Consider the following 25,855-nt stretch of genomic DNA (forward strand, 5'->3'; position numbering starts at 1 on the left):
TGAACAGAGAGATAGTCCATGTTCATGGATAGGATGACCCAATATTGTCAAGATGTCAAACTTGATCTATATATTCAATTCAGTCCCAATCAAAATCCTAGCTAGTAATTTGGTAGATAGGGGCAAAGTGATTCTAAATTTTATATAGAAAAACAAAAGATCCAGAATATCCAACACAATATTGAAGACAAAAACAATGCTGACGGGCTGATACTATTTGACATCAAGACTTATCATAAAGTTACAGTAATCAAAACACTGTGGTATTGGGAAAAGAATGGACAAATAGATCCATGGAATAGAACAGAGAGTCCAGAAATAGACAAATACATACAAATATAGTTAACTGATCTTTGACAAAGGAGCAAAGGCAGCCCAGTGGGGAAAGGGTAGTCTTTTCAAAAAATGGTGCTGAAATAACTGAATGTGAGAGGGAGAGGAGAGGGAGAGGAGAGGGAGAGGAGAGGAGAGGAGAGGAGAGGGAGAGGAGAGGGAGAGGAGAGGAGAGAAGAGGAGAGGAGGGGAGGGAGGGAGGAAGGGAAGGAAAGAAAAGAAAAGAAAAGAAAAGAAGAGAAAAGAAGAGAAAAGAAGAAAGAATCTAGACAGTGACCTTACTTACACTTGCAAAAATTGACTCCAAATTGATTACAGACCTAAATGTAAACAAAAAACTATAAAACTTCTAGAAGATAACATAAAGGAAAATCTAGGTGACCACTGGTTTGCCAATGACATGAGATAACAACATTAAAGGCACAATCCATGAACACTGATAAGTTGGACTTCATTAAAATCTGTAACTTCTGTTCTGTGAAAGACACTGTAAAGAGAAGGAAAATGCAAGCCACAGATCGAGTAAAAATATCTGTAAAACATCTATCTGATAAAGAACTGGTATTCAAAATATGCAGAGAACTCTTAAAATTCAACAATAAGAAAATGAACAACGCAAATAAAAAATCGGCAAAAGACCTGACAGACATTTCACCAAGATGGATATACAGATGCCAATAAGCATATGAAAAGATGCTCCATACCATGTGTCACTAGGCAATTTCAAATCACAACAAAAATGAGATACCATTATGCACGTATTAAAATGGTTGACAAGGATATGGAAGAACAGAAACTTCGTTGCCAGTGGGAATGCAGAATGGTACAGCCAGTTTGGAAGACAGTACGGCAGTTTCTCACAAAATTAAACATAGTCTTACTACATAATCTAGCAATTGCAATCCTTGGTAATTACCCAAATGAGCTGAAAACTTATGTCACACAAAATCCTGTACACAAATGTTTATTGCAGCTTTATTTATAATTGCCAAAATTTAGAAGCAACCAAGATATCTTTCAAAGAGAGAGTGGATAAACACACTATGGTACCTCCATACAGTGAAATATTTTTCAGCAATAAAAAGAAATGAACTATCAAATAAAAAGAAAGACACAAATGACCCAGAAATGCATATTCCTAAGTGAAAGAAACCAGTCTGAAAGGGCTACATACTATATGATTCCAACTTTCTGGAGAAAGTAAAACTACAGAGACAGCAAAATGATCAGTGGTTATCAGGGATTCAGGAGGATGGAGAGAGAGATGAATAGGTGGAATGCCTTGGATTTTCAGGGCAGTAAAACTATTCTGTATGATACTTTAGTGGTGGTATCTCACATTATGCATTTCCCCCAAACCATGTAAATACAACACAAAGAATGGAATCCTAATGTACACTATGAACTTAGTTAATAAGAATAATGTATTTTTTTATACTCGGTTCATCAATTGTAACAAATGTACTACACTAATGCAAGATGTCAGTAAAAGAAGAAGTTTAGTGGGGGGGCTTTGGGAGCAGGGATATATAGGATCTCTCTGTACTTACAGCTCAATTTTTCTGTAAATTCTAAAAATTCTCTAAAATATAAAGTCTTTTAATTAAAGAAATACTCCAGGGTGTAAATCACACTTATCAACTTAAATAAAGGCTTCAGGTAGCACTGTTAGCATTGTTTTACTTTTAAAAATGTTTTCCAGAAAATTTTAAAGTATCAAAGTTAAGCAAAAAGTGCATTAATCTTTTGAAGAGAGTAGTTACTGAAAAACTCTAGCTCCTCCATGAAGCCTTCCCTAAATGCCTAATTCTTGGAACACCCCTATAGCTTCATTTGTGACTCCCTTTGGGTGTTTATGTTATATATACATATATTTTATCATTATTTGTATACTCTTCTCCTTCAGTACACAGCAACTCCAGGAGGGCAAGGCCCACATTTTATTCATTTTTGTATTCCCAGCTGCCTAAGCACAGTACCTTATACCTAACAGTCAGTCAACAAATGTTTGTTTAGTACATATTACTATGGTCTGAATGTTTGTTTCCCCCTACCAAATTCATATGTTGAATTCTAACCCCCAGGATGATGGTATTTGGAGGCAGGGCCTTTAGGAGGTGAGTAGGTCATGAGGGCAGAACCCTCATGAATGAGATTAGTGCCCTTAGGTATTGATAATATTTTTATAAATCACACTCTCCCCTGAAATTATTTTATAATTTTAAAGTAGCTTATTTTCATTTCTAACAGATTAGTGAGACTATCTTTTTGTACTTGATATTTAATTTTCTGTGCCCCCAACTTCTCTGTCAACTAAGTGGTTTCCAAGACGGTAGTGGTTAGAGAATATGAGTAAACTTTTTTACAATATTAAAACATTTATTTTATAAAATAAGATGATTTCAGTAAATGTGTTTTATATTTTCCTTAAATCCTTATATTACATATTAAGTGTAATATACTAATAGAAAGACTGAAATTTTTTAAATCCTTAGAAGAGATTAATGATGATGTGATACTCCTATGATGTATGTGGATGATGAGAAAAGGTACTGCATAAAATCTGTAGGGATTTAAGGAATGAAGGCAAAGAGTATTCTATCTCTACCTCTGTGTCTCTTGTGGCAATAGAACCACTAAACTGTACCTCATACAGAACTCTACAGTACTAAAAGAGAATTGCTGTAACTTGGATAGAAGAAATACCAATCCATCCTCTTGGCCTCCTCTGGGCTGCAAGATATCTCTATATAATACAGTTAATCTTAAAAATCTTTGTAAGAGGCAATGACAGCATTAAGAATCTCAGAATCAAAAGAACATTAAAAAGCAAATAAGCAAGCAGATGGTATGCTGTGGTCCCGTATGTTAACCATGAAATCCTCCCTTTTCCTTCTACTCACCAAACATTTCTCTCTTTCTGTCTTCCTTATCCTTCATGGATGCTTTAGGCCTTGTTATGAAACCACCACACACTGCTAAGATGGCTGGGTGGCATTCAATTAGAGCAGAAAAGGTTCCTGAACCCTGCCCTAAAGTTCCAAGAAGTATGTGGAGGAGATAGGGAAGATCTGAGTATAAAGGGGCATAGATTGGATCAAAGTGCTTATATGCCAAAGCATGTAATCAGGTTGAGGAAAAAAATAGGAAGCCAAGGAATGAAAGGGCTAACAATGCATCTAATGCACACTAATGATAAATCACACCTGCAGTACTACTCAAGAATACATAAGGGACTCACACTTCACGATGGCTAAGGAGTAAGACGTGATCACCTTCCTCCCAACAGATACATCAAAAATACATCTGCATGTGGAACAACTCCTACAAAACACCTACTGAACACTGGCAGAAAACCTCAAACTTCCCAAAAGGCAAGAAACTCCCCCAGGTACCTGGGTAGGGCAAAAGAAAAGAGAAAAAAGAGACAAAAGAATAGGGATAGGACCTGCACATCTGGCAGGGAGCTATGAAGGAGGAAAGGATTCCACACACTAGGAAGCCCCTTCACTAGCAGAGACGGGGGTGGCGGGGTGGAAGCTTTGGAGCCACGAAGGAGAACGCAGCAACAGGGCTGCAGGGGGCAAAGCAGAGATTCCCGCACAGAGGATGGGTGCCGACCAGCACTCACCAGCCTGAGAGGCCTGTCTGCTCACCTGCCGGGGCGGGCAGGGGCTGGGAGCTAAAGCTTCAGCATTCAAGGTCAGATCCCAGGGAGAGGACTGGGGTTGGCTGCGTGAACACAGCCTGAAGGCGGGTAGTATGCCACAGCTAGCCAGTAGGGCGTCAGAGAAAAAGCCTGGACCTGCCTAAGAGGCAAGAGACAATTGTTTCAGGGTGCGTGAGGAGGGAGGATTCAGAGCAACGCCTAAACGAGCTCCAGAGACGGGTGCGAGCCGTGATACCAGCGTGGACACCAGAGACGGGCATGAAACGCTAAGGCTGCTGCTGCAGCCACCAAGGAGCCTGTGGGCAAGAACAGGTCACTATCCACACCTCCCCTCCTGGGAGCCTGTGCAGCCCACCACTGCCAGGGTCCCGTGATCCAGGGACAACTTCTCCAGGAGAACACACGGTGCACCTCAGGCTGTTGCAACATCATGCCAGCCTCTGCTGCCACAGACTCACCCCGCATTGCATACCCCTCCCTCCCCCCACCATGAGTGAGCCACAGCCCCCAAATATGCTGCTACTTTAAGCCCATCCTGTCTGGGCAGGGAACAGATGCCCTCAGGTGACCTACATGCAGAGGTGGGGCCAATTCCAAAGCGGAGCCCCAGGAGCTGTGCTAACAAAGAAGAGAAATGGAAATTTCTCCGAGTAGCCTCAGAAGTAGCAGATTAAATCTCCACAATCAACTTGATGTACCCTGCATCTGTGGAACACCTGAATAGACAACGAATAATCCCAAAATTGAGGTGGTGGACTTTGGGAGCAACTGTAGAGTTGGAGTTTTCTGCATCTGTTTAATGTTTTATGCTTATTTTAGTTTAGAGCTTATTATTATTGATAGATTTGTTTATTGATTTGGTTGTTCTCTTCCCTTTTTTGTTTAACGTATATATGTATTTTTCCTTTTTCTCTTTTTGTGAGTGTGTATGTGTATGCTTCTTTATGTGATATTGTCTGAATAGCTTTGCTTTTACAATTTGTCCTAGGGTTCTGTCTGTCCATTTTTTTTTTCTATAGTTTTTAGCACTTGTTATCATTGGTGGATTTGTTTTTTGGTTTGGTTGCTCTCTTCTTTCTTTCTGTTTTTTAAGAACTTTTTTATTTTTAATAATTTTTTAAAATTTTAATAACTTTATTGTTTCCCTCCTTCCTTCCTCCCTCACTCCCTGCCTGCCTCCCTCCCTTCCTTCCTTCTCCCTTTTCTTCTCAGCCGTGTGGCTGACAGGGTCTTGGTGCTCCAGCCAGGTGTCAGGCCTGACCCACTGAGGTGGAAGAGCCGAGTTCAGGACACTGGTCCATAAGAGACTTCCCAGCCGCACAAAATATCAAATGGCGAAAGATCTCCCAGAGATCTCCATCTCAATGCTAAGACCCAGCTCCACTCAAAGACCAGAAAGGACCAGTGCTGGACACACTATGCCAAACAACTAGCAAGACAGGAACACAAACCCACCCATCAGGAGAGAGGCTGCATGAAATCATAGTAAGTTCACAGACACCCCAAACCACACCACCAGATGCGGTCCTGCCCACCAGGAAGACAATATCCAGTTGCATCCACCAGAACACAGGCACCAGTCCCCTCCAGCAGGAAGCCTACACAACCCACTGAACCAACCTTAGCCACTGGGGGCAGACACCAAAAACAACGTGACCTACAAATCTACAGCCTACGAAAAGGAGACCCCAAACACAGTAAGTTAAACAAAATGAGAAGACAAACAAGCATACAGCAGATGAAGGAGCAAGGTAAAAACCCACCAGAGCAATCAAATGAAGAGGAAATAGGCAGTCTACCTGAAAAAGACTTCAGAGCAATGATAGTAAAGATGATCCAAAATCCTGGAAATACAATGGAGACAATACAAGAAACGTTTAACAAGGACCTAGAAGAACTAAAGAGCAAACAAGCAATGATGAACATCACAATAAATGAAATAAAAAATTCTCTAGAAGGAATCAATAGCAGAAGAACTGAGGCAGAAGAACGGATAAGTGACCTGGAAGATAAAATAGTGGAAATAACTACTGAAGAGCATAATAAAGACAAAAGAATGAAAAGAATTGAAGACACTCTCAGAGACCTCTGGAACAAGATCAAAAGCAACAACATTCGAACTATAGGGGTACCAGAAGAAAAATAGAAAAAAAAGGGACTGAGAAAATATTTGAAGAGATTATAGTTGAAAACATCCCTAATATGGGAAAGGAAATAGTCAATGAAGTCCAGGAAGTACAGAGAGTCTCATACAGGAAAAAATCAAGGAGAAACATGCTAAGACACATATATTAATCCAACAATCAAAAATTAAATACAAGGAAAAAATATTAAAAGCACCAAGGGAAAAGCAACAAACACAAGGGAACCCCCAATAAGGTTAACAGCTGATCTTTCAGCAGAAACTCTGCAAGCCAGAAGGGACTGGCAGGACACATTTTAAGTGATGAAAGGGGAAAAACCTACAACCAAGATTACTCTACCCAGCAAGGATCTCATTCAGATTCGACGGAGAAATTAAAACCTTTACAGACAAGCAAAAGCTAAGAGAATTCAGCACCACCAAACCAGCTTTACAACAAATGCTAAGAGAACTTCTCTAGGCAGGAAACACAAGAGAAGGAAAAGGCCTACAATAACAAACTCAAAACAATTAAGAAAATGGTAATAGAAACATACATATTGATAACTATCTTAGACGTAAATGGGTTAAATGCTCCAACCAAAAGATACAGACTGGTTCAATGGATATAAAAACAATCCCTGTATATATGCTGTGTACAAGAGACCCACTTCAGACCTAGGGACACATACAGACTGAAAGTTAGGGGATGGAAAAAGATATTCCATGCAAATGGTAATCAAAAGAAAGCTGGAGTAGCAATTCTCATATCAGACAATATAGGACTGTAAAATAAAGATTATTACAAGAGACAAAGAAGGACACTATATAATGATCAAGGGATCGAGCCAGGAACAAGATATAACAATTGTAAATGTCTATGCACCCAACACAGGAGCACCTCAATACATAAGGCAAATGCTAACAGCCATAAAAGGGGAAATCGACAGTAACACAATCATAGTAGGGGACTTTAACACCCCACTTTCACCAATGGACAGATCATCCAAAAGGAAAATCAGTAAGGAAACACAAGCTTTAAATGATACATTAAATAAGATGGACTTAACATATTTACAGGACATTCCATCCAAAAAGAGTGGAACACACTTTCTTCTTAAGTGCTCATGGAACATCGTCCGGGATAGATCATATCTTGGGTCACAAATCAAGCCTTGGTAAATTTAATAAAATTGAAATCGTATTGAGCATCTTTTCGACCACAACAACATGGAACTAGATATCAATTAAAGGAAAAAGTCTGTAAAAAATACAAACACATGGAGGCAAAACAATACACTACTAAATAACCAAGAGATCAGTGAAGAAATCAAACATGAAATCAGAAAATACCTAGAAACAAATGACAATGGAGACACGATGACCCAAAATCTATGAGATGCAGCAAAAGCAGTTCTAAGAGGGAAGTTTATAGCAATACAATCCTACCTTAAGAAACAGGAAACATCTCAAATAAATAACCTAACCTTACACCTAAAGCAATTAGAGAAAGAAGAATAATAAAACCCCAAAGTCAGCAGAAAGAAAGAAATCATAAAGAACAGAAAAGAAATAAATGAAAAAGAAATGAAGGAAATGATAGCAAAGATCAATAAAACTAAAAGCTGGTTCTTTGAGAAGATAAGCAAAATTGATAAACCATTAGCCAGACTCATGAAGAAATAAAGGGAGAAGACTCAAATCAGTAGAATTAAAAATGAAAATGGAGAAGTAACAACTGACACTGCAGAAATACAAAGGATCATGAGAGATTACTACAAGCAACTCTACACCAATAAAATGGACAACCTGGAAGAAATGGACAAATTCTTAGAAAAGCACAACCTTCCGAGACTGAAACAGGAAGAAACAGAAAATATGAACAGACCAATCACAAGCACTGAAACTGAAACTGTGATTTAAAATCTTCCAACAAACAAAAGCCCATGACCAGATGGCTTCACAGGCGAATTCTATCAAACATTTAGAGAAGAGCTAACACCTATCCTTCTCAAACTCTTCCAAAATATAGCAGAGGGAGGAACACTCCCAAACTCATTCTATGAGGCCACCATCACCCTGATACCAAAACCAACAAAGATGTCACAAGAAAATGAAAACTACAGGTCAATATCACTGACGAACATAGATGCAAAAATCCTCAACAAAATACTAGGAAACAGAATCCAACAGCACATTAAAAGGATCATACACAATGATCAAGTGGGGTTGATCCCAGGAATGCAAGGATTTTTCAATATACGCAAATTAGGCAAAGTGATAAACCATATTGACAAACTGAAGGATAAAATTCATATGATCATCTCAACGGATGCAGAAAAAGCTTTTGATAAAATTCAACACCTATTTATGACAAAAACACGCCAGAAAGTAGGCGTAGAGGGAACTTATCTCTACATAATAAGGGCCACATATGACAAACCCACAGCTAGCATTGTTCTCAATTGTGAAAAAGTGAAACCATTTCCACTAAGATCAGGAACGAGACAAAGTTGCCCACTCTCACCACTATTATTCAACATAGTTTTGGAAGCCTTAGCCACAGCAATCAGAGAAGAAAAAGAAATAAAAGGAATCCAAATCAGAAAAGAAGAAGTAAAACTGTCACTGTTTGTAGATGACATGAAACTGTACGTAGAGAATCCTAAAGATGCTACCAGAAAACTACTAGAGCTAATCAATGAATTTGGTAAAGTAGCAAGATACAAAGTTAATGCACAGAAATCTCTTGTATTCCTATACACTAATGATGAAAAATCTGAAAGAGAAATTAAGGAAGCACTCCCATTTACCACTGCAACAAAAAGAATAAAATACCTAGTAATACACGTACCCAAGGAGACAAAAGACCTGTATGCAGAAAACTATAAGACACTGAGAAGATGATACAAATAGATGGAGAGATATACCATGTTCTTGGATTGGAAGAAGCAACACTGTGGAAATGAATATACTACCCAAAGCAATCTACAGATTCAACGCAATCCCTATCGAACTACCAATGGCAGTTTTTACAGACCTAGAACAAAAAATTTCACAATTTGCACAGAAACACGAAATACCCTGAATAGCCAAAGCAATCTTGAGAAAGATAAATGGAGCTGGAGGAATCAGGCTCCCTGTCTTCAGACTATACTATAAAGCTACCGTAATCAAGGGAGTATGGTACTGGAACAAAAACAGAAATATAGATCAATGGAACAGGATAGAAAGGCCAGAGATAAACCCATGCACATATGGTCCCCTTATCTTTGAGAAAGGAGGCAGGAATATACAATGGAGAAAAGACAGCCTCTTCGATAAGTGGTGCTGGGAAAACTGCACAGCTACATGTAAAGAAATGAAATTAGAACACTCCCTAACACCATACACAAAAATAAACTCAAAATGGATTAAAGACCTAAATGTAAGGCCAGACACTATCAAACTCTTAGAGGAAAACACAGGCAGAACACTCTATGACATAAATCACAGCAAGATCCTTTTCGACCCACCTCCTAGAGAAAGGGAAATAAAAACAAAAATAAACCTAATGAAATCTAAAAGCTTTTGCACAGCAATGGAAACCATAAGCAAAGGAAAAGAGAACCCTCAGAAAGGCAGAAAACATTTGCAAACAAAGTAACTGACAGAAGATTAATCTCCAAAATATAGAAGCAGCTCATTCAGCTCAATATCAAAAAAACAAACAATCCAAACCAAAAATGGGCAGAAGACGTAAACTGACATTTCTCCAAAGAAGGTATACAGATTGCCAACAAACACATGAAAGGATGCTCAACATCGTTGATTATTAGAGAAATGCAAATCAAAACTACAATGAGGTATCACCTCACACCAGTCAGAACGGCCATCATCAAAAAATCTATAAACAATTAATGCTGGAGAGTGTGTGGAGAAAAGGGAACCCTCTTGCCCTGTTGGTGGGAATGTGAATTGATACAGCCACTATGGAGAACAGTATGGAGATTCCTTAAGAAAGTAAAAATAGAACTAGCATACGACCCAGCAATCCCACTACTGGGCATATACCCTGAGAAAACCATAATTCAAAAAGAGTCCTGCACCACAATGTTCACTGCACCTCTATTTACAATAGCCAGGACATGGAACCAACCTAAGTGTCCATCAACAGATGAATGGATAAAGAAGAAGTGGCACATATATACAATGGAATATTACTCAGCCATAAATGAAATGAAATTGAGTTATTTGTAGTGAGGTGGATGGACCTAGAGACTGTCATACAGAGTGAAGTAAGTCAGAAAGAGAAAAACAAATACCGTTATGCTAACACATATATATGGAATCTAAAAAAAAAAGGTTGTGAAGAACCTAGGGGCAGGACAGGAATAAAGACGCAGACGTAGAGAAAGGACTTGAGGACATGGGGAGGGGGAAGGGTAAGCTGGGTAGAAGTGAGAGAGTGGCATGGACATATATACACTACCAAATGTAAAACAACTAGTTAGCAGGAAGCAGCCGCATAGCACAGAGAGATCAGCTAGGTGCTTTGTATCCATCTAGAGGGCTGGGATAGGGAGGGTGGGAGGGAGACACAAGAGGGAGGGGATATGGGCATACATGTATACATATAGCTGATGCACTTTGTTATACAGCGGTAACTAACATAACACTGTAAATCAATTATACTCCAATAAAGGTGTTAAATAAATAAATAAATAATGACTCGGTTTTAAAGATTTGGGAGAGTGATTATTTTTAAACTGAGGACAGTATAGAAGCTGAACAAATGGTGTTAGGAATGGTTAAATGCTACTACTATGCTCTACATTCCTAAAGTTGCTCTATGGTGTAGTTCCTACCTAGTGAAAGAAAACTTTTAATATATATGCTCCAAAAGTACCAGCATGCATCATAACACCTGGCAATTTCCTCCTTTTCCTGATCCAAAAGAAATCAAACATACATTTGGAAAACTTATTTCTCTATATTAATTTCTGTTTACTTGTAATCAGTTTATATCAGATTAGTACAGCACTTTACATTCTATGGGTGCTCAGCATTTGTTGACAGGAGAATCAAATATTAGCCTTCTGAAAATATTTCAGTCCTTATGGATGTTAACTTGGTCTGCATTTTATACCTGATATCGACCTCTCACCAAGCAACAAAAATTTACATTTTGAAGGATTGAAATTCACTCTAAAAACAAAGTCTAAAACAAATGTCAGTACTTAGGACTCCTCCCTTTGACTAGCTTGGTCATCTTCTAATCTGCTATCTTCAATTCAAAAGAAAGTCCAGAAAACTATCTGCCTTTAACTTGTCAGCAAGGTATTTACAATCACATGAAGGAATAAAGGGCAATTTGCTAATTCTGCCTTGAACAGGAGCTCAGAAAAATCTTTATCCTTCAGTAATTTGTAGGTAAAAGACAATTCAGCAACCAATACTGTTCTAAATATGAATATGAGTTAAAAATTTTCAACATTAGCTAACAAAATTAGACTTGTAATACAGTTCTCTCTTTTCGGCTTGACAAAGAGAATAAAGTATGGATTCTTGGTTTGTTGCTCAGAATCTTCATTTAAATTCTCTCCCACGGAAGTTCACTGGGAGAGTACTCACCAGAGCCCATAGATGAGAAAGGAGACAAGAAAATAGATGGAGTCTGACTGAATTATTTTGGTTTTACTCTCTAATCATGCCTTCCCTTTTCCCACTATTATTTACTTCCCTACAGGAACACATTTATCACAAGTGACGTCTGCAGTTGTCGTCTATTTCTGTTCTTTTCTTTGATGAACTCACTAATTTGCATTGTTTCAACTATCACCTCAATATCTCTAGCCCTGGGCTCCTTCCTGAGCTTGTCTTGCATTTTGTATTATGAGCCACTTGATGTTCCACTGGCACCTCAAACTTAACATGCCCAAAACCAAAATTTTCATCTTCCCAAACAAGACTTCCTGACTTACTACCTACTTCTGTTAAAGGCATTATCATTCTCTCATCCTTGGCATCATCTTTGAATCCTATTCTTTTTTTTACTTTTAATATCTCATCCATTGTTAAGTCTTGTTGATTCTACCTCCCTTAATTCACAATATCCCTGGCATCTCTTCTCTCCATATTACCATCTCTATCATCCGCTCCAGTACAAACTACTATTACTTCTCATCTACATTAGCCTCCTAACTGGCTGGTAAGTGTTTGCTGAATGAATGCATGAAATGAAAATGAATGAATGGTATCCCTACTTTAGGTCTCTCACCACCCTAATTCATCTTATACAACAGTCAAATTAATTCCCTAAAGTACAGCTCTAACGTTATTACTCTTCTACTCAAAATAGAGGTTCCTACTTCCAACATGATTAAATAAATTTTACAGTTTTACAGTTAAGGTATTTCACAGTAGGAATTCTATTTACCTTTCCAAGATTACTTCTAATTCCTCTGAAACATTATCTCCTCATTAGAGCAAAACTGGACTACTCACTTCTCCACTCACACTATATGATCTCTCTCATCTTGTCCATGTTATTCCTATACCTGTAACAATCCTACTCATCAATCCAGGCCTATCTCAGACATCACCTCCTCTGTGAAACCTTTCCTGACTCCCCATATTGGTGGTTCTTTCCTTTGAAGCCCTCCAATACTTGAATGGTACTTCTTTTCAATCATTTATGACCTATGTTGTATTATGACAATAAGTAAAACTTGTCTTATCCTTATAATTTGAGAAAAAAATGTGCTTTATTCATATTTGAATACCCTGCAGGGCCAAGAACCATACTTGTATGACAAGTTCTCAGTAAATATTTTTAGGATAGGGTAAAGAATGAGTAAATAAAAGGGAACACACAGGAGACAGAGAAGAAATAAGTGATAAGACCTGGGTTCTAAAACAATGTATTAACCCTTATACATAGAATGATAACCAAATTATAGCCAAATCTCATTTATACTTTTGAACAGACATTTTTTTTACTATATTTCTGATGGAAATCCAAATCTATTTTTATTTTAACACGTATATAGTGTTTTACTATGTGCCAGGTACTGTTCTAAGTCTTTTATATGTTAATTTATTTAATTCTTATGACAACCCTATTTTACCTTATTTTACAAATTGGGAAACCAAGGAACGGAGAGTAAGCAATTTACCCAAGGTTACAAGGTTAGTAAGAGGCAGAGCCCAGGAAGGCTGACTTGAGACTATAATACGTACTATGACTGTATATTGTACCTAAAGATAATAGAATTCACTGACTTTAAAATCTGAATAAATTGAAAGGAGTTCTTCTTGAAAGCCCAGAGTCATTATCATAACTTTGCCTTATTAAAATGCGTTACAGTATAGTGATGAACTGAGGAGGCTGCTAAGATGTAGAGGGTCCCTATACTGAATGTACCAAAATGCCCAGCTTTTTGGCTTTTGTTTTTTTTTAAGTTTTCCTGTTTTATTTTTCCCTTCATGTCACACTGCTGTTTACCACTTATGATTATTAATGTACCTAAAATGTCTTCATCCTCTTTTCAATTTACTAGGAACTGAAAACTAAGCTTACCAGAAATATGTATTAAATAAAAGCCAACAGGACTCTGAGGAGCTTCTTTTACAAGTTCCTTATGCTTTGTTACAACCCAAGATCCTGTATCTTACACTGGTTTCAGGAAGAATTCCATTAGGTTGAGGCTGTTATAAGTCTGATACATAGATAAATCAGGCATTATCATATAATTTCTGCTGACTGCATAGGAGAGTTACATAAACGAGGGCCCTAAATGTTGACAGTACTCCCCAAAGTGACTTATATCAGCCTAAGTTTCTTTACCAGAAAATGTCATAGTATTTCCTAGTTATAGCAACAAACAATACATAATTTCTCTTATTCTTACCTTTGCTCCACCCAAAAATCCCAAGGAAATGGCAACCCTAGCTCGTAGATCTGGCCTGTCTCTGGGCCACACATAAGACAGCATTGCTTTTATGATTTTCTGAGTATCAACATCTTTTAACTGTTGAAAGAGAGAACAAAAGCAGTGAGTAACATGTCATTTCAAAAATAAATATAGTTCAATAGTATAGAATTATGTAAATATTTGAGGAAAATATGAAAACATTACAAACATAACTTTTATTCTGAATCTAAGGTCAATATCTTTTAAACTCAAACTATTTCAATAGTTTTTAAAAGCTACTTATTTCTCTAAATTTCTTACTTTCAGCTATAGCCATCCTCATATTGTCAAAAAGTTACCCGTACATTTATTTGAAGTAATCTATACATTTATTTCTTATCTATTAAGCTATCAAAATATTACATAAAATTTAAGAAACATTTCCATATTTCCATCTTTGTGGTCAAAATCTTTACATACATTTGGCCTCTATCAGTATGGTTATGTAAGATATTTTGGAACCCTATGTCCAACCTCATGACAGAGCACAGTTACAATACAGTGTTTAGGAAAGTATGAGTCTTGGCATTGACTATGTAGAACAGAAGCTGGGTTATCAAAAATTTCAACAAAAACATAACTTTCCAGTCATACTTAATCTGACTTAAATTAAATCTACATTTTTCTTTTTCCCAAGTTCCTGAGGCAACATTCCCATTAAATCTTTCTGTTTTAGTTTCAGCTTTTAGAAACAGAATATTAAGAATGAAACCTATACTTTCCAAAGCCAAAATAAGAATATATACACACATTCCCAAACTACTATATTATTTTAGTTGGTGAAATAATCCCCATTTAAAAAATTGAAGTATCTGGGCTTCCCTGGTGGTGCAGTGGTTGAGAGTCCGCCTGCCCATGCAGGAGACACGGGTTCGAGCCCTGGTCCGGGAAGATCCAAGATGCCACAGAGCAACTAAGCCTGTGTGCCACAACTACTGAGCCTTCACTCTAGAGCCCGCAAGCCACAACTGCTGAAGCCACGTGCCTAGAGCCCATGCTCCGCAACAAGAGAAGCCACAGCAATAAGCCCACGCATCACAACGAAGAGTAGCCTCCGCTCACTGCAACTAGAGAAAAGCCCGCGTGCAGCAATGAAGACCCAGTGCAGCCAAAAATAAATTAAATAAATAAATAAATGTATTTTAAAAATTGAAGTATCTAATCAATTTCTGTAAAAGGTATTAAAAAATAAGAAGAAAGTTAATGCTCATTGTTGGTGAAGGTATATGGAAATAGGTACTCTAATGCACTGCTAATGGGAGAGTGCACTGAAATAATCCTTCTGGAAAGCAATTTGATATCTGCCATAAGCTTTTAAAATAATTCTGCCCTTTGTGTTGAGAATTCCACTTCTGGGAACTTAATGCTTTAAATAAATATATGAATATTCTCCAAGTTGAATCAATTTTACTTCCTAAAAATCTCCTGAATTTGTCTACTTCTTTCTGTTTCCACCACAAACGTAATCCAAGCTATCATCTTTCTCACATAAACCACTGCAACAATCTCCTAACTGATCTCCTTGCATCTGCTCTGCTCCTGGTCCAATTAGTTCAGCCTGCAATCAGATATTACTCAGTTTAAAATCCTTCAATGTATATAATATGCATAAAATAGATAATAAGAACCTGTTGGATAAAAAAATAAATAAAATTCAAAAAAAGTAAAAATAAAAATAAAGCATCGGGCTTCCCTGGTGGCGCAGTGGTTGAGAGTCCGCCTGTCGATGCAGGGGACACGGGTTCGTGCCCCGGTCCGGGAAGATCCCACATGCCACGGAGCGGCTTGGCCCGTGAGCCACGGCCGCTGAGCCTGCGCGTCCGGAGCCTGTGCTCTGCAGTGGGAGAGGCCACAACAGTGAGAGGCCCGCGTACCGCAAAAAAAAATAAAAATAAAATAAAAAAATAAAATAAAATAAAGCATTGCTAATATATATATATATATATATATATATATATATATATACACATGGCTCTGAATATAAAAAGATACTCAACTTTACTCATAAAAATAAAAAATGCAAATTAAAACGACTCTGATATATTTTTTATCCAATCAGATTAGCAAAGATAATGCTTTGTTATGGTGAAACTGTTAAGAGATGGGCACTCCCAAATATTTGTTTTTATATTCAAAGATCATCTCTGGAAAGATACCAAAGAAACTGGTAATAATGTTTGCCTCTGGGAAGGGGAACAGGGTAGGGGGAAGATTTTTTTTTAAATTCTGTATCCTTTTGTTCCTTTTGAATTTTGAACCATGTGAGTGTGTTACCTTTTAAAAAATTAATACAATTTTAATTAATAAAAATATAAATTGAAGTAAACAAACAAACAAACAGAAAAACCCTTCAATGGCATCCTATCACTCTTAGGATAAAGATCAAAGTCCATAGCATGGCTTATGAGGCTCTGCTTGCCCTGGCCCCTAGCTTCCTCTCTAGTCATGTCTTACACTACTGCTTTCAGTGTTCATGCCACACTACCTTTCTTTCAGCTCCTCAAATAGACTATAATCCCTCCTGCCACAAGGCCTTTGCACAATACCTTTCACTTTGTCTGGAATAATCTCTCTCTCTGAAACACCAACCTGCCCTCAACTTCTTCCAATTAGTTAACTGCCAGCTCAAGCAGCACTTCCTCAATGAGGTCTTCCCTAAACCCAGTCAGGATCCTTGGCTATATTCTATCACAGAACAGTATTCCTTTTCTTTCAGAGAATCCATTTCAGTTATAAACTACATATTCAACAATGTGATTATCTGATTAACAACTGCTCTCCTGCTAGAATTTAAGTTCCACATGAGTAGTAACTTTGTGTTTTGTGCTCACTGTTGTAACCCAATACCAAACACAATGGCTGACACACAGTAAAGGTACTCAACGAATAACGAATATTTATTGAATAAAGGGATGAAAAATTTAGCCATAAGGATGTTTATTCCCACGCTGTTTTAATAGGGGAAAAATTGGGTTTAGGCTAAAAATTGGGTTTAGAATCATGTAAACAAGTTACAGTGAATGCATACAGCAAAATATAGCCATTCAGAAATATATGCAGTGACACAGAAACATGTTAAGTGAAAAAAGCAGAGTACAAAACATTTTTTGTCGAAAAAAAAGTTATGTGTGTATGAGTTTACACATGCATACAAATGGATCTGGAAAGCAATACCCCCAAAGTGTTAACATCAGTAGCTGTGAATAGATGGAATCATTGATGATTTTTTATATTCTTTTTGCTTTCTTGTTTTCTGTAGTTCACATAAAATAAGAAGAAAATTTAATTTATTTTGGGGGGAAAAGTTAGACAATTTCAAGTAGATTTGCACAGCAAAGAATGGGGGGAAACTGTCAACATATAAGTAACCCAGGACAACACATTATATTATACAGGGTAGCTTTTATATTATAGCTATTCCATCCAAGGCCCAGCAAACTATTTTCTAGTCTCTTTTATTCAGTTTATTGAGTCAACAGTAACAGAAATAAAACTGTTCATATTGTACTGAAAACAGGACTACCTTCTTGAGCTGCTTTAAATACACTGGATTGCAAAAACATGAAATGCTGAAAGTATAGCTCTTAATGCTTTATTTTATACACACATACACTCACACATATGAGCTCTCATAACTGGTAGGGTATCTTTAAAAAGGGAATAAAGCTGTAATTTTAAAATTCACTTTTCCAATTGAACTAATGCTAAACAAATATAATTTGATATGTTATAACACAAACTGCGACATTTCAACTACTTCCCCACTTCACAAGTTTCGTCTGTCTTATTTTTCTTGATGGAATAATAGCAAAAAGGCCCTGTTTCCACATATCTTTAGAAACACTCTCTCTTGTCAAAAACCTTCTACAACACACCCCAATATTTCTTCAATAAGGACACAGAGAAGTTATGGCTAAGAGCAAGAAAATTATTCTAGTTGGCTTAATAGTGCATAAAATGTCACCACCTCATTTAACAAAATGGGTTCTAAAGTTGTGTAATCATGCATTATGAGTCCATTAGTCTGTAAAGTACATGTCTTTCAGTTATAGTTTAGATAAACTACAAAGTTTGAAAAACAACGTCTTTTTTAAAGAGCAGGCCAAATCAAGAGGCATTTCAGAGGCTGAGGCACATTTTTAAAGTATTTTAAACCAACTTATGCCTGCTGCACAAGAGTAAAGTAAAATTGAAGGCCTCAATACAGATCCTCAAAGATAATATACCCCCTTTCAAAATCACCACAGTTAATTCATAATGGACACCCAATGGTAATCCTGAAAGACAAAAGACTTATCTAAAGCTGAAAAGAGACCAGTTGCAGCTTGAGACTGAATCAGATATCATCTTCACATCAACTCATCTTTCCATTTCAGGCTAAGCAATACAAATAGCATATACACCATTTTAAGATCACATTCTTAAAGAAAAGGTGAGAAATGTAGGAAATGATCAAGGAGGATGACAAGAAATTGAATTATTTGAAAACACACTATGTAAGGAGTAATTATATTATAGTATAGGGGGGAAAAACCCAATGATTTAAGAAAAGAAAGTCCTTTCTCAAGGGTCAAAATTCCTGAAGTAATCAACAGTTGATATCATAGTAGTTTTTCTTTAAGCCTTGCTTACACATAAACAGAAAATATGAAATTTTATGAAATTCTTTAACTTTTATAATTTTCACAGTACACAGAATTTAGAAGTTGTTTTAAAAACATAACTGTGATTACTACATCATGATAACAAAAGTCCTCTAAAATGAACACTACAGAAATATTAAAAAGCCTGTAAAAGTAGGAGTCAATCTACTTTCCTCCTCTGCTATCATATACAATGTGGCCTTCTTGCTGTAGCTAGATAGCCTCAAGTTCAAACCATGAGACTGATATTTTAAGCCCCATTACACTGTAAAACTACTACTACGTTAGTATGAGGAATAAAAGTTTTTAGAAAGGTCTCAACTATATACTGGAATTAGCTAGCCATAATAAAGGAAAGCAATTAGATTCAGAATAAAAACACAAGAGTAACAAAAGAAGGAATTCAAATTGGCTCACTAAGATCTCTGAATGATAACAAAACTGTACTGAATTTTTTTTCCCCTAGAAATGAGTTTGGAAGAAAAGGTTTGGAGACATCAGAGAGCTGTCATAGAAGAGATGAAAGTAAGTGAAAACAAGCTGGACAAAAAGAAAACAGCAGGTACCAGAGAAGAAACTTGATTGATACTAGAAACAATGCCCAATAAATATTTATTCAATTAATGAATTAACTATTCTTAAACACATGAGGACAAGTTCCAGGAGGAACACCTAAATGCTTGATTTATTAAGTCATCACAACTTTACACGGATTTTTAAATATTTATTTATTTGGTATTAATATATAGCTTAATAAGCTTTATGAGGCTGGGCAGGTAAGAAAAAATAATGAAAGGAATATCTACTTGTACACAGGGAACTGAAACAGCACAGTAGGCCTAAAACAAACACGAAAGTAACACTGGAAGTACCTGACCCAATAGTGTATAACTGGAAAGCCACAAACTGTACTGCTTATATGCAGCACTGCTCAATTCAACAGCATGACCTGAGGGAAAGATGCAGTTGCTCATAGTCATAAGTACTCTAAGTGAATACCTATAGCTAACAACCATGTGGACAGGGCACAAAAAGGACAAGTAAAAAATTAAAACATACCTGGAGCAGCTCACCTGGTAGAATTCTCAGATATTAAAGATAACTGTATATTGATAAACTGAATACATTTTGCTTCTCAAGTCAGTGATTTCATATTTCTCACCAGAAAAGGCTGTTTAGCACTGGCTATTTAGCACTAAAGCAAGAACAATTTTTTCTACCAAAAATCCACTCATTTCAAGGGAGTGGAGCCCACTGGGCTTCGATAGGAAAATGAAAGTGTAAGAAAAAAAAAAGATTTTTGATAAAGGTAGCAGAATCACCTTTTCTTGCAAGGTGAATTTATATAAGAATTCTGGTTTTAGAGACATTCTAAATTTCACTAGCAAGAAATGTTCTAACTCACAGAATCAAGGGATTGGTTTAGAAGGAAACTACTTGGGGGCAAAACTTATGGAGATGAAGAAAAAAAATATACCAAAAAATTTTGGATGCTATTTGTTTTGTATAAATGTGGGCTACAGGCTGAATGTTTTCTCTCTAAAGAACTAATTTAGCAGAGACTTTGGAAATGCCCACAATTTCAAGGATACGCAAACCATCCAAAGAACTGTCTCTTCAATCCAAGCTAAAGATAACTAACTGCAATTAAAGGAATAATTTTAACCACTACTTCAATACTGTTAGGGATAACAGTGGCTTGATAAAAGCTAGGTCAAAAGATAAGAAATTTGAGTAGATATCTAATGGAAAAATCTAAAAAGTAAGTGAAAAACTTTTCCCACATTATTGGGGATATAAGCATAATGAGTTTATGGGTGGGAAAGGAAAGATATATTAATTGTCAGGAAAAGCTTTGCAATTATTGTTGCTTTTTCTATACCTCGAAGTTTGTTTTCTAAGCTCTGTTGGTCTGAAACTGCAATGAAAAGCTTACCTGGCAGTGAAAAGGCCCTAGGAAAAAATGGCTTATTCTATATATGAGATGGATTTGAACCCAACAGTCAATTTAATAATTTATAATTAAAAAAACTACCAAGTTGACTGATATTCACATTGGCCACTCAGTGAATTCTCTATCTCAAAGGGAAGTCAATTTGAGAAATCAAATAAAGATCATAAGGCTGCTTGATGATGGATGTAATCAGAGCTGAAAAATGGCCTCTCCATGTCATACAGGTATTCTTGTCCACTGGTCTGTGTGTCCACTCATTTTAACAAGCCTGGAGGCTTATTATTCCATTTTCTCTACAATCCTCCATTTTTTAATACTCTAAGTTGCTGTTTCACTTCTTTGATTATATCAATATTTATATCAAAGCCTCTGATTGCTCTAGTAAATGCTAATCTCTCTTTCAATACTACTAGCTTCTGGCAATATCTAATCAATGAGGATATGTTTCTAACATTAAAAAAAGAGTATGTCAAGCAAAGTCTAGGAAGCAGTCCTTATATTAAGCTCTGCATTATTCGTGTTTTTATTATGAGCGCAGGATTATCTAAATTTACTAACAGATGCTTCTCCCAAGGAGGCACATAATAAAGTTTAAATGCAGGAGCAAAGTTCCAAAATCCTTAAAAAATCTGAAGATTCTGTTATAAAACAAGTAAAACTTTATTTTAATTCATCTATTTTAACAACAGGAGCTTCCAAATATTGAAACTGCCACTCTTTTTCCACAACCCCTTTACTATAGCCACACTGGATAAACAAATGATTTAAATACCTTCTGAGTACCATTATTAATGCTTAAGAACATACAAGTAGAAATGCATAGCAAGTAAAGTGGTAAAAGTTTCAGTTGGTTATAAGGTAAAATCTATAACCTGTCAGAGTGATAAAATTTCTACATGGTAGTTTAGATATTCTGTCATCTAAACTGTTAAGTTTCTGAACAGCAGGGACTGTGTCTTGCTCATTACTGTATCTCCAGTTACTTAACATAGAGTTATGCACAACGCAGTTATTCAATAATACATACTTTTAAAATGAATGGTAAGCTGTGACAAAGCGAAAGAGAGGCATGGACATATATACACTACCAAACGTAAGGTAGATAGATAGTGGGAAGCAGCCACAGAGCACAGGGAGATCAGCTCGGTGCTTTGTGACCGCCTGGAGGGGTGGGATGGGGAGGGTGGGAGGGAGGGAGATGCATGAGGGAAGGGATGTGGGAACAGATGTATATGTATGACTGATTCACTTTGTTATAAAGCAGAAACTAATAAAAAAAATAAAATAAAATAAAAATAAAATAAAATGAATGGACAAGAGCAGAGTATAGGACTTAACAATCTCACATTACAGTAATAGCAGCTAATATTTACTGCTTACTGTGTGACAGGCACTATTCAAGAGCTTTGCATGGTGTGAAGAGTTAACTCATTCAAATCCCCTTTGCTATGATTATCAGCCCCATTTTAAAGATGAAGAAACTGATACATACAGAGATTAAGTATCTTGCTCATGGTCATTCCAGTAGGAAACGATGGAGCCAAGATTCAAATCTAGACAGTCTGGCTCCAGAGCTCAGGCTTTTAACTTCAACTCCATATTGCCTCTTTTCTGGTGTAGCCTTCATGCTCTATTATTCTATGATTCTTTTTAGCTAATAAGGCTAAAGTAACACAAAGATGGCAGGGAACAAACGATAAAGAAGAGATCAAATATAAAGATTTACAATGATTTTTGCTTTGTTTTTATTTTACTGGAGAATAAAGAATCTAACTTGAAGTTTATATTGCTTGAGTCTAAGACTGCTTTTCCTGTATTAGTCAACATATTTTTGGTCTGTTTAGAGCATTACTTACAAACTATCCTTAAGAGGCCTTCGTGACAATCCTGAAAGCTGACAAATATCATGCTAACGATATGATATCATGCCATATCCATATATCCATAATATATGGATAAACAAATTTCAGTATTTGTATTAATTTTTTAAAATTCTATTTTATAATACTTTGTTGTTTCTAAAGACAACCAGGACAAATGTTAATAGGTAAAAATGGGATAGAAACATGAATGTGATGTGTTTTGAGTTCTGTGAAAGAAGCTACATGGGGGATTAAAGAAACAGGGAGAAAAGCCCTGGAAAGGTTTTCTTACCAATCACCTCGCACCAATAAAATAAAATTTATTTATCTCTCTACAATTTAGAGAGCACTTTTACATAAAATTTGTTCACTTGCCAATAAACCTGAAAATATCATTTCTACTTAGAGATACCATGCATATACTGGTTGGGTGAAGTTAGAGGAAGAAAATAAAGGCAAGCTTAGAGAAAGAGGGCCAGATGGAGAATTGTATAACAGTATTCCAATGACAGTTTCACTCACTTAGAAAAAGTGTAGTGCAATTAAATCTTTTGATTTCAGTGGCCCTACTGTTTAGCTTGTCTGTATAATGATAATCATAAAGAATATGGATAATTAAATAAATGGATCAGGTAAATGGAGGATTTACCATGAAGCTAGGGGACGTTCTAGAATCTCTTTAAACCAAGAGTATAGAAGGGAAAACATCAACCTTAACACACATACACATTACTTGTAAGAGCTAAATGTAATTTATCTATATATAATGCTAGATTATATAACAAATAACCGCAACCAATGCTATTTAAAATAAAGAACTAAAATATTTAGGTTGGTAACTAACTTTTCTTCTTTTTTAGTCAATCACAATATTTTTTGTCTTAAGCTTGAGAAAATCTCATCTATATAACCATTGTCAATTCATATGGTTTTATATTAGAAAACCTGCAGTTACATGAGTCAATCAAAATATTCTGTAATATAACAATCTTTAATTTATCTATCTTCCAATCAGCTATAAAAATTTCCAGGTACTTGTTATTGTCTCTTACCCCTTCTTTCGGGTCTGTGTGGAGTCCTCCTCCTGCATGACCATGCCAACATGTCCTCTTTTCTATCAGTGGCCATACCTGAAGAACCTAGTTGAAGATGATACCAAGCCATCCATTAGCTATTAAAGAATTTCAGATCTTTAAAAATCTGATCTAATGAATGTCCCCCCAAACAAATTCAGAGGCATACCTTTGAGCCTAGCATAGCTAAGTAAAACACCTTCATAATAAACTTACAGATACATTTATACAAAGAATATTGAGATATAACAAATTACTCATACAGAAGTTACTTTCTCTAAATAGTTTTTGAAATTAATGTTTAAAAGATTTAACTTGTAATATACTTCTATTTGACTTATACCAGCTTTCTTACCGTCATTTGCTACTAAGGTACTGTGTAGGCCGTAACTCTAACATTGGCAAGTATATAATACAGTTAATTAATTCTATCCCACTTGTTTTCCATGTGTATAACATTTTTGCTTTACAATTTAATATAGTTCTTACATAACTGATTCTTTTTCTTATTATTCTGGCTTACAAATATATATATTTAGAAACAAAGTACAATTTACTTCTTCACAGTCTATCTTATGCTAGAGTAATCTGCATACATGTTTTGTCTTTACTACTATATGGTAAATTCTTAAGATTAGGGACAGTCTCTTTTATCCTTGTATCTCCCATGGCCCATACCACAGTGTCTTGTACATGGGCTTGTTGAATTAGCTTATAAAACAAAGCTATCTATAAATTTTCCAACTAGTCTTGAAAATATGCAAATATCTTGCCTATTATAATTTCTTAAAAGGCCCTAGATTACTGCTCAGGTTAGAAAAATATAAAAAGTAAATCATTTGAGAAAATATAATAGTTGAAAAGATAGTAAAGATTAGGCTTAAAATTTAGGCTTGCTAATTTTAAAGTGTTTCCTCAAAACTTACTTAACTACATGGATATAATAATGCTTCTTCAGTAGCCATAATAATCAATAATTAATGAACAAGGGCATAGTTTTTTACAAACACAAACGTGTATCAATACTGAATCCTAAGAGTTATCAGCTCTGGACCAAGCTATGAAAATGGAATTACAGAAAGCAAAAGTGCCTTCTTGTTCTCACCAGTTGAGACCCAAAAAAGTAATTGCCATAAATGGGTTACTGATCTTTGGATCAACAATCTTAAAGCATGTTGAAAGGGAAAACATCAAAATGTAATATTTAGTGTGACAATGTCACTTTGTGACATTTTTTTCCCTCTAAAAGACTGAGCAATGTTACATCAAGGGGTCTAGTAAATAACACACAAGATAATGAGGTCTTCAACACAGCAAAAGATTAAAATATAAATATACAGTGGTGTTATAAACAATGAGAAGATGGAGCACCTTAACTTAAAACTTTAATTAAATAATGGAAAATCTAATTCATTTCTACAGCTTCTGCATAAATTAGAACAATGCTTTGTACCTTAATGGCAAATAACTGTTAATCAAAAAGAAAAAATAAAGGAAGTACTCAGGACTTAGACTGTCTTCTAATTTTCTAGTCTTTCTATCTTGGAGATTTATTTGTCTCATTTTAAAGCACTGAGAATTTTTAAAGGCGTCTTTCACTTACATTAGCAATGAAAAATAACCCTCATCAACATGTAAACTCACATGACTTTACCCCACAGGCTCTAATAAACTTACGGTCCCTTGATATTCTGATATTTGAACATCTTCTAAGGTAAAGAAACTTTAATCACTTGAAAAATGTACAGCATTCCATATATCACATACAAATTACCGGAATAAATTTAAGCGTCAACAAGCTGCCATTACATTTATAAAAGCTTTCTAAAAACATTACTCTAGTTGGCATTGATCTCAAGAGATTCAGACAGATTTCTTCAGGAGTAGAAAAATATCAAGATTTCTTTCTCCATTTCCAGTAGCAAAAACATATCTTCTTATTCATCTTGCCAGTACTTAGAAAAAAAATAAAAAGGGAAATTATTTGGAAAATATAAAATATGTAGTATAAATTGGAAAATGCTCTAAGGGCTTACACCTTTTTCCTAGCTGTATGTAGAAGTGTCTGCTTCATCTTACCCTTGTAGCGTCTAATAACTGTCTTGAATTGCCTTTTCCTAGTCTCTGCCATGTGGTTTGTCTTAATGACTCTGAGACCTGCAGAAGAGAAAAAAAAATGAGGGAAGAAGTTTCAGAGTGGACAGTTAATGTTCATAGATTTCTTTTATTGTCCATAAACATAT

The 25,855-nt window shown here is 36.0% G+C and overlaps 1 protein-coding gene across 2 annotated transcripts in view; it reads right to left on the reverse strand.

Annotated features, from left to right (window-relative positions):
* ABCB7 (ATP binding cassette subfamily B member 7) overlaps positions 1–25,855 on the reverse strand; it is a 153,778-nt gene that overhangs the window by 73,671 nt on the left and 54,252 nt on the right. For both annotated transcript variants that reach the window (XR_014292530.1, XM_082610430.1), the window contains exons 2-4: positions 25,692–25,769; positions 23,592–23,678; positions 14,018–14,137 (exon numbers count right to left, since the gene is read on the reverse strand). Coding sequence is in view for 1 of the 2 variants with exons in the window: in XM_082610430.1 (XP_082466556.1) it covers positions 14,018–14,137; positions 23,592–23,678; positions 25,692–25,769 (285 nt within the window). In the remaining variant the exon portion in view is untranslated. The remainder of the gene's footprint in view (positions 1–14,017; positions 14,138–23,591; positions 23,679–25,691; positions 25,770–25,855) is intronic.

The sequence above is a fragment of the Mesoplodon mirus genome, assembly GCF_964341445.2.
Source record: "Mesoplodon mirus genome assembly, chromosome: X".
Lineage (NCBI taxonomy): Eukaryota > Metazoa > Chordata > Mammalia > Artiodactyla > Ziphiidae > Mesoplodon > Mesoplodon mirus.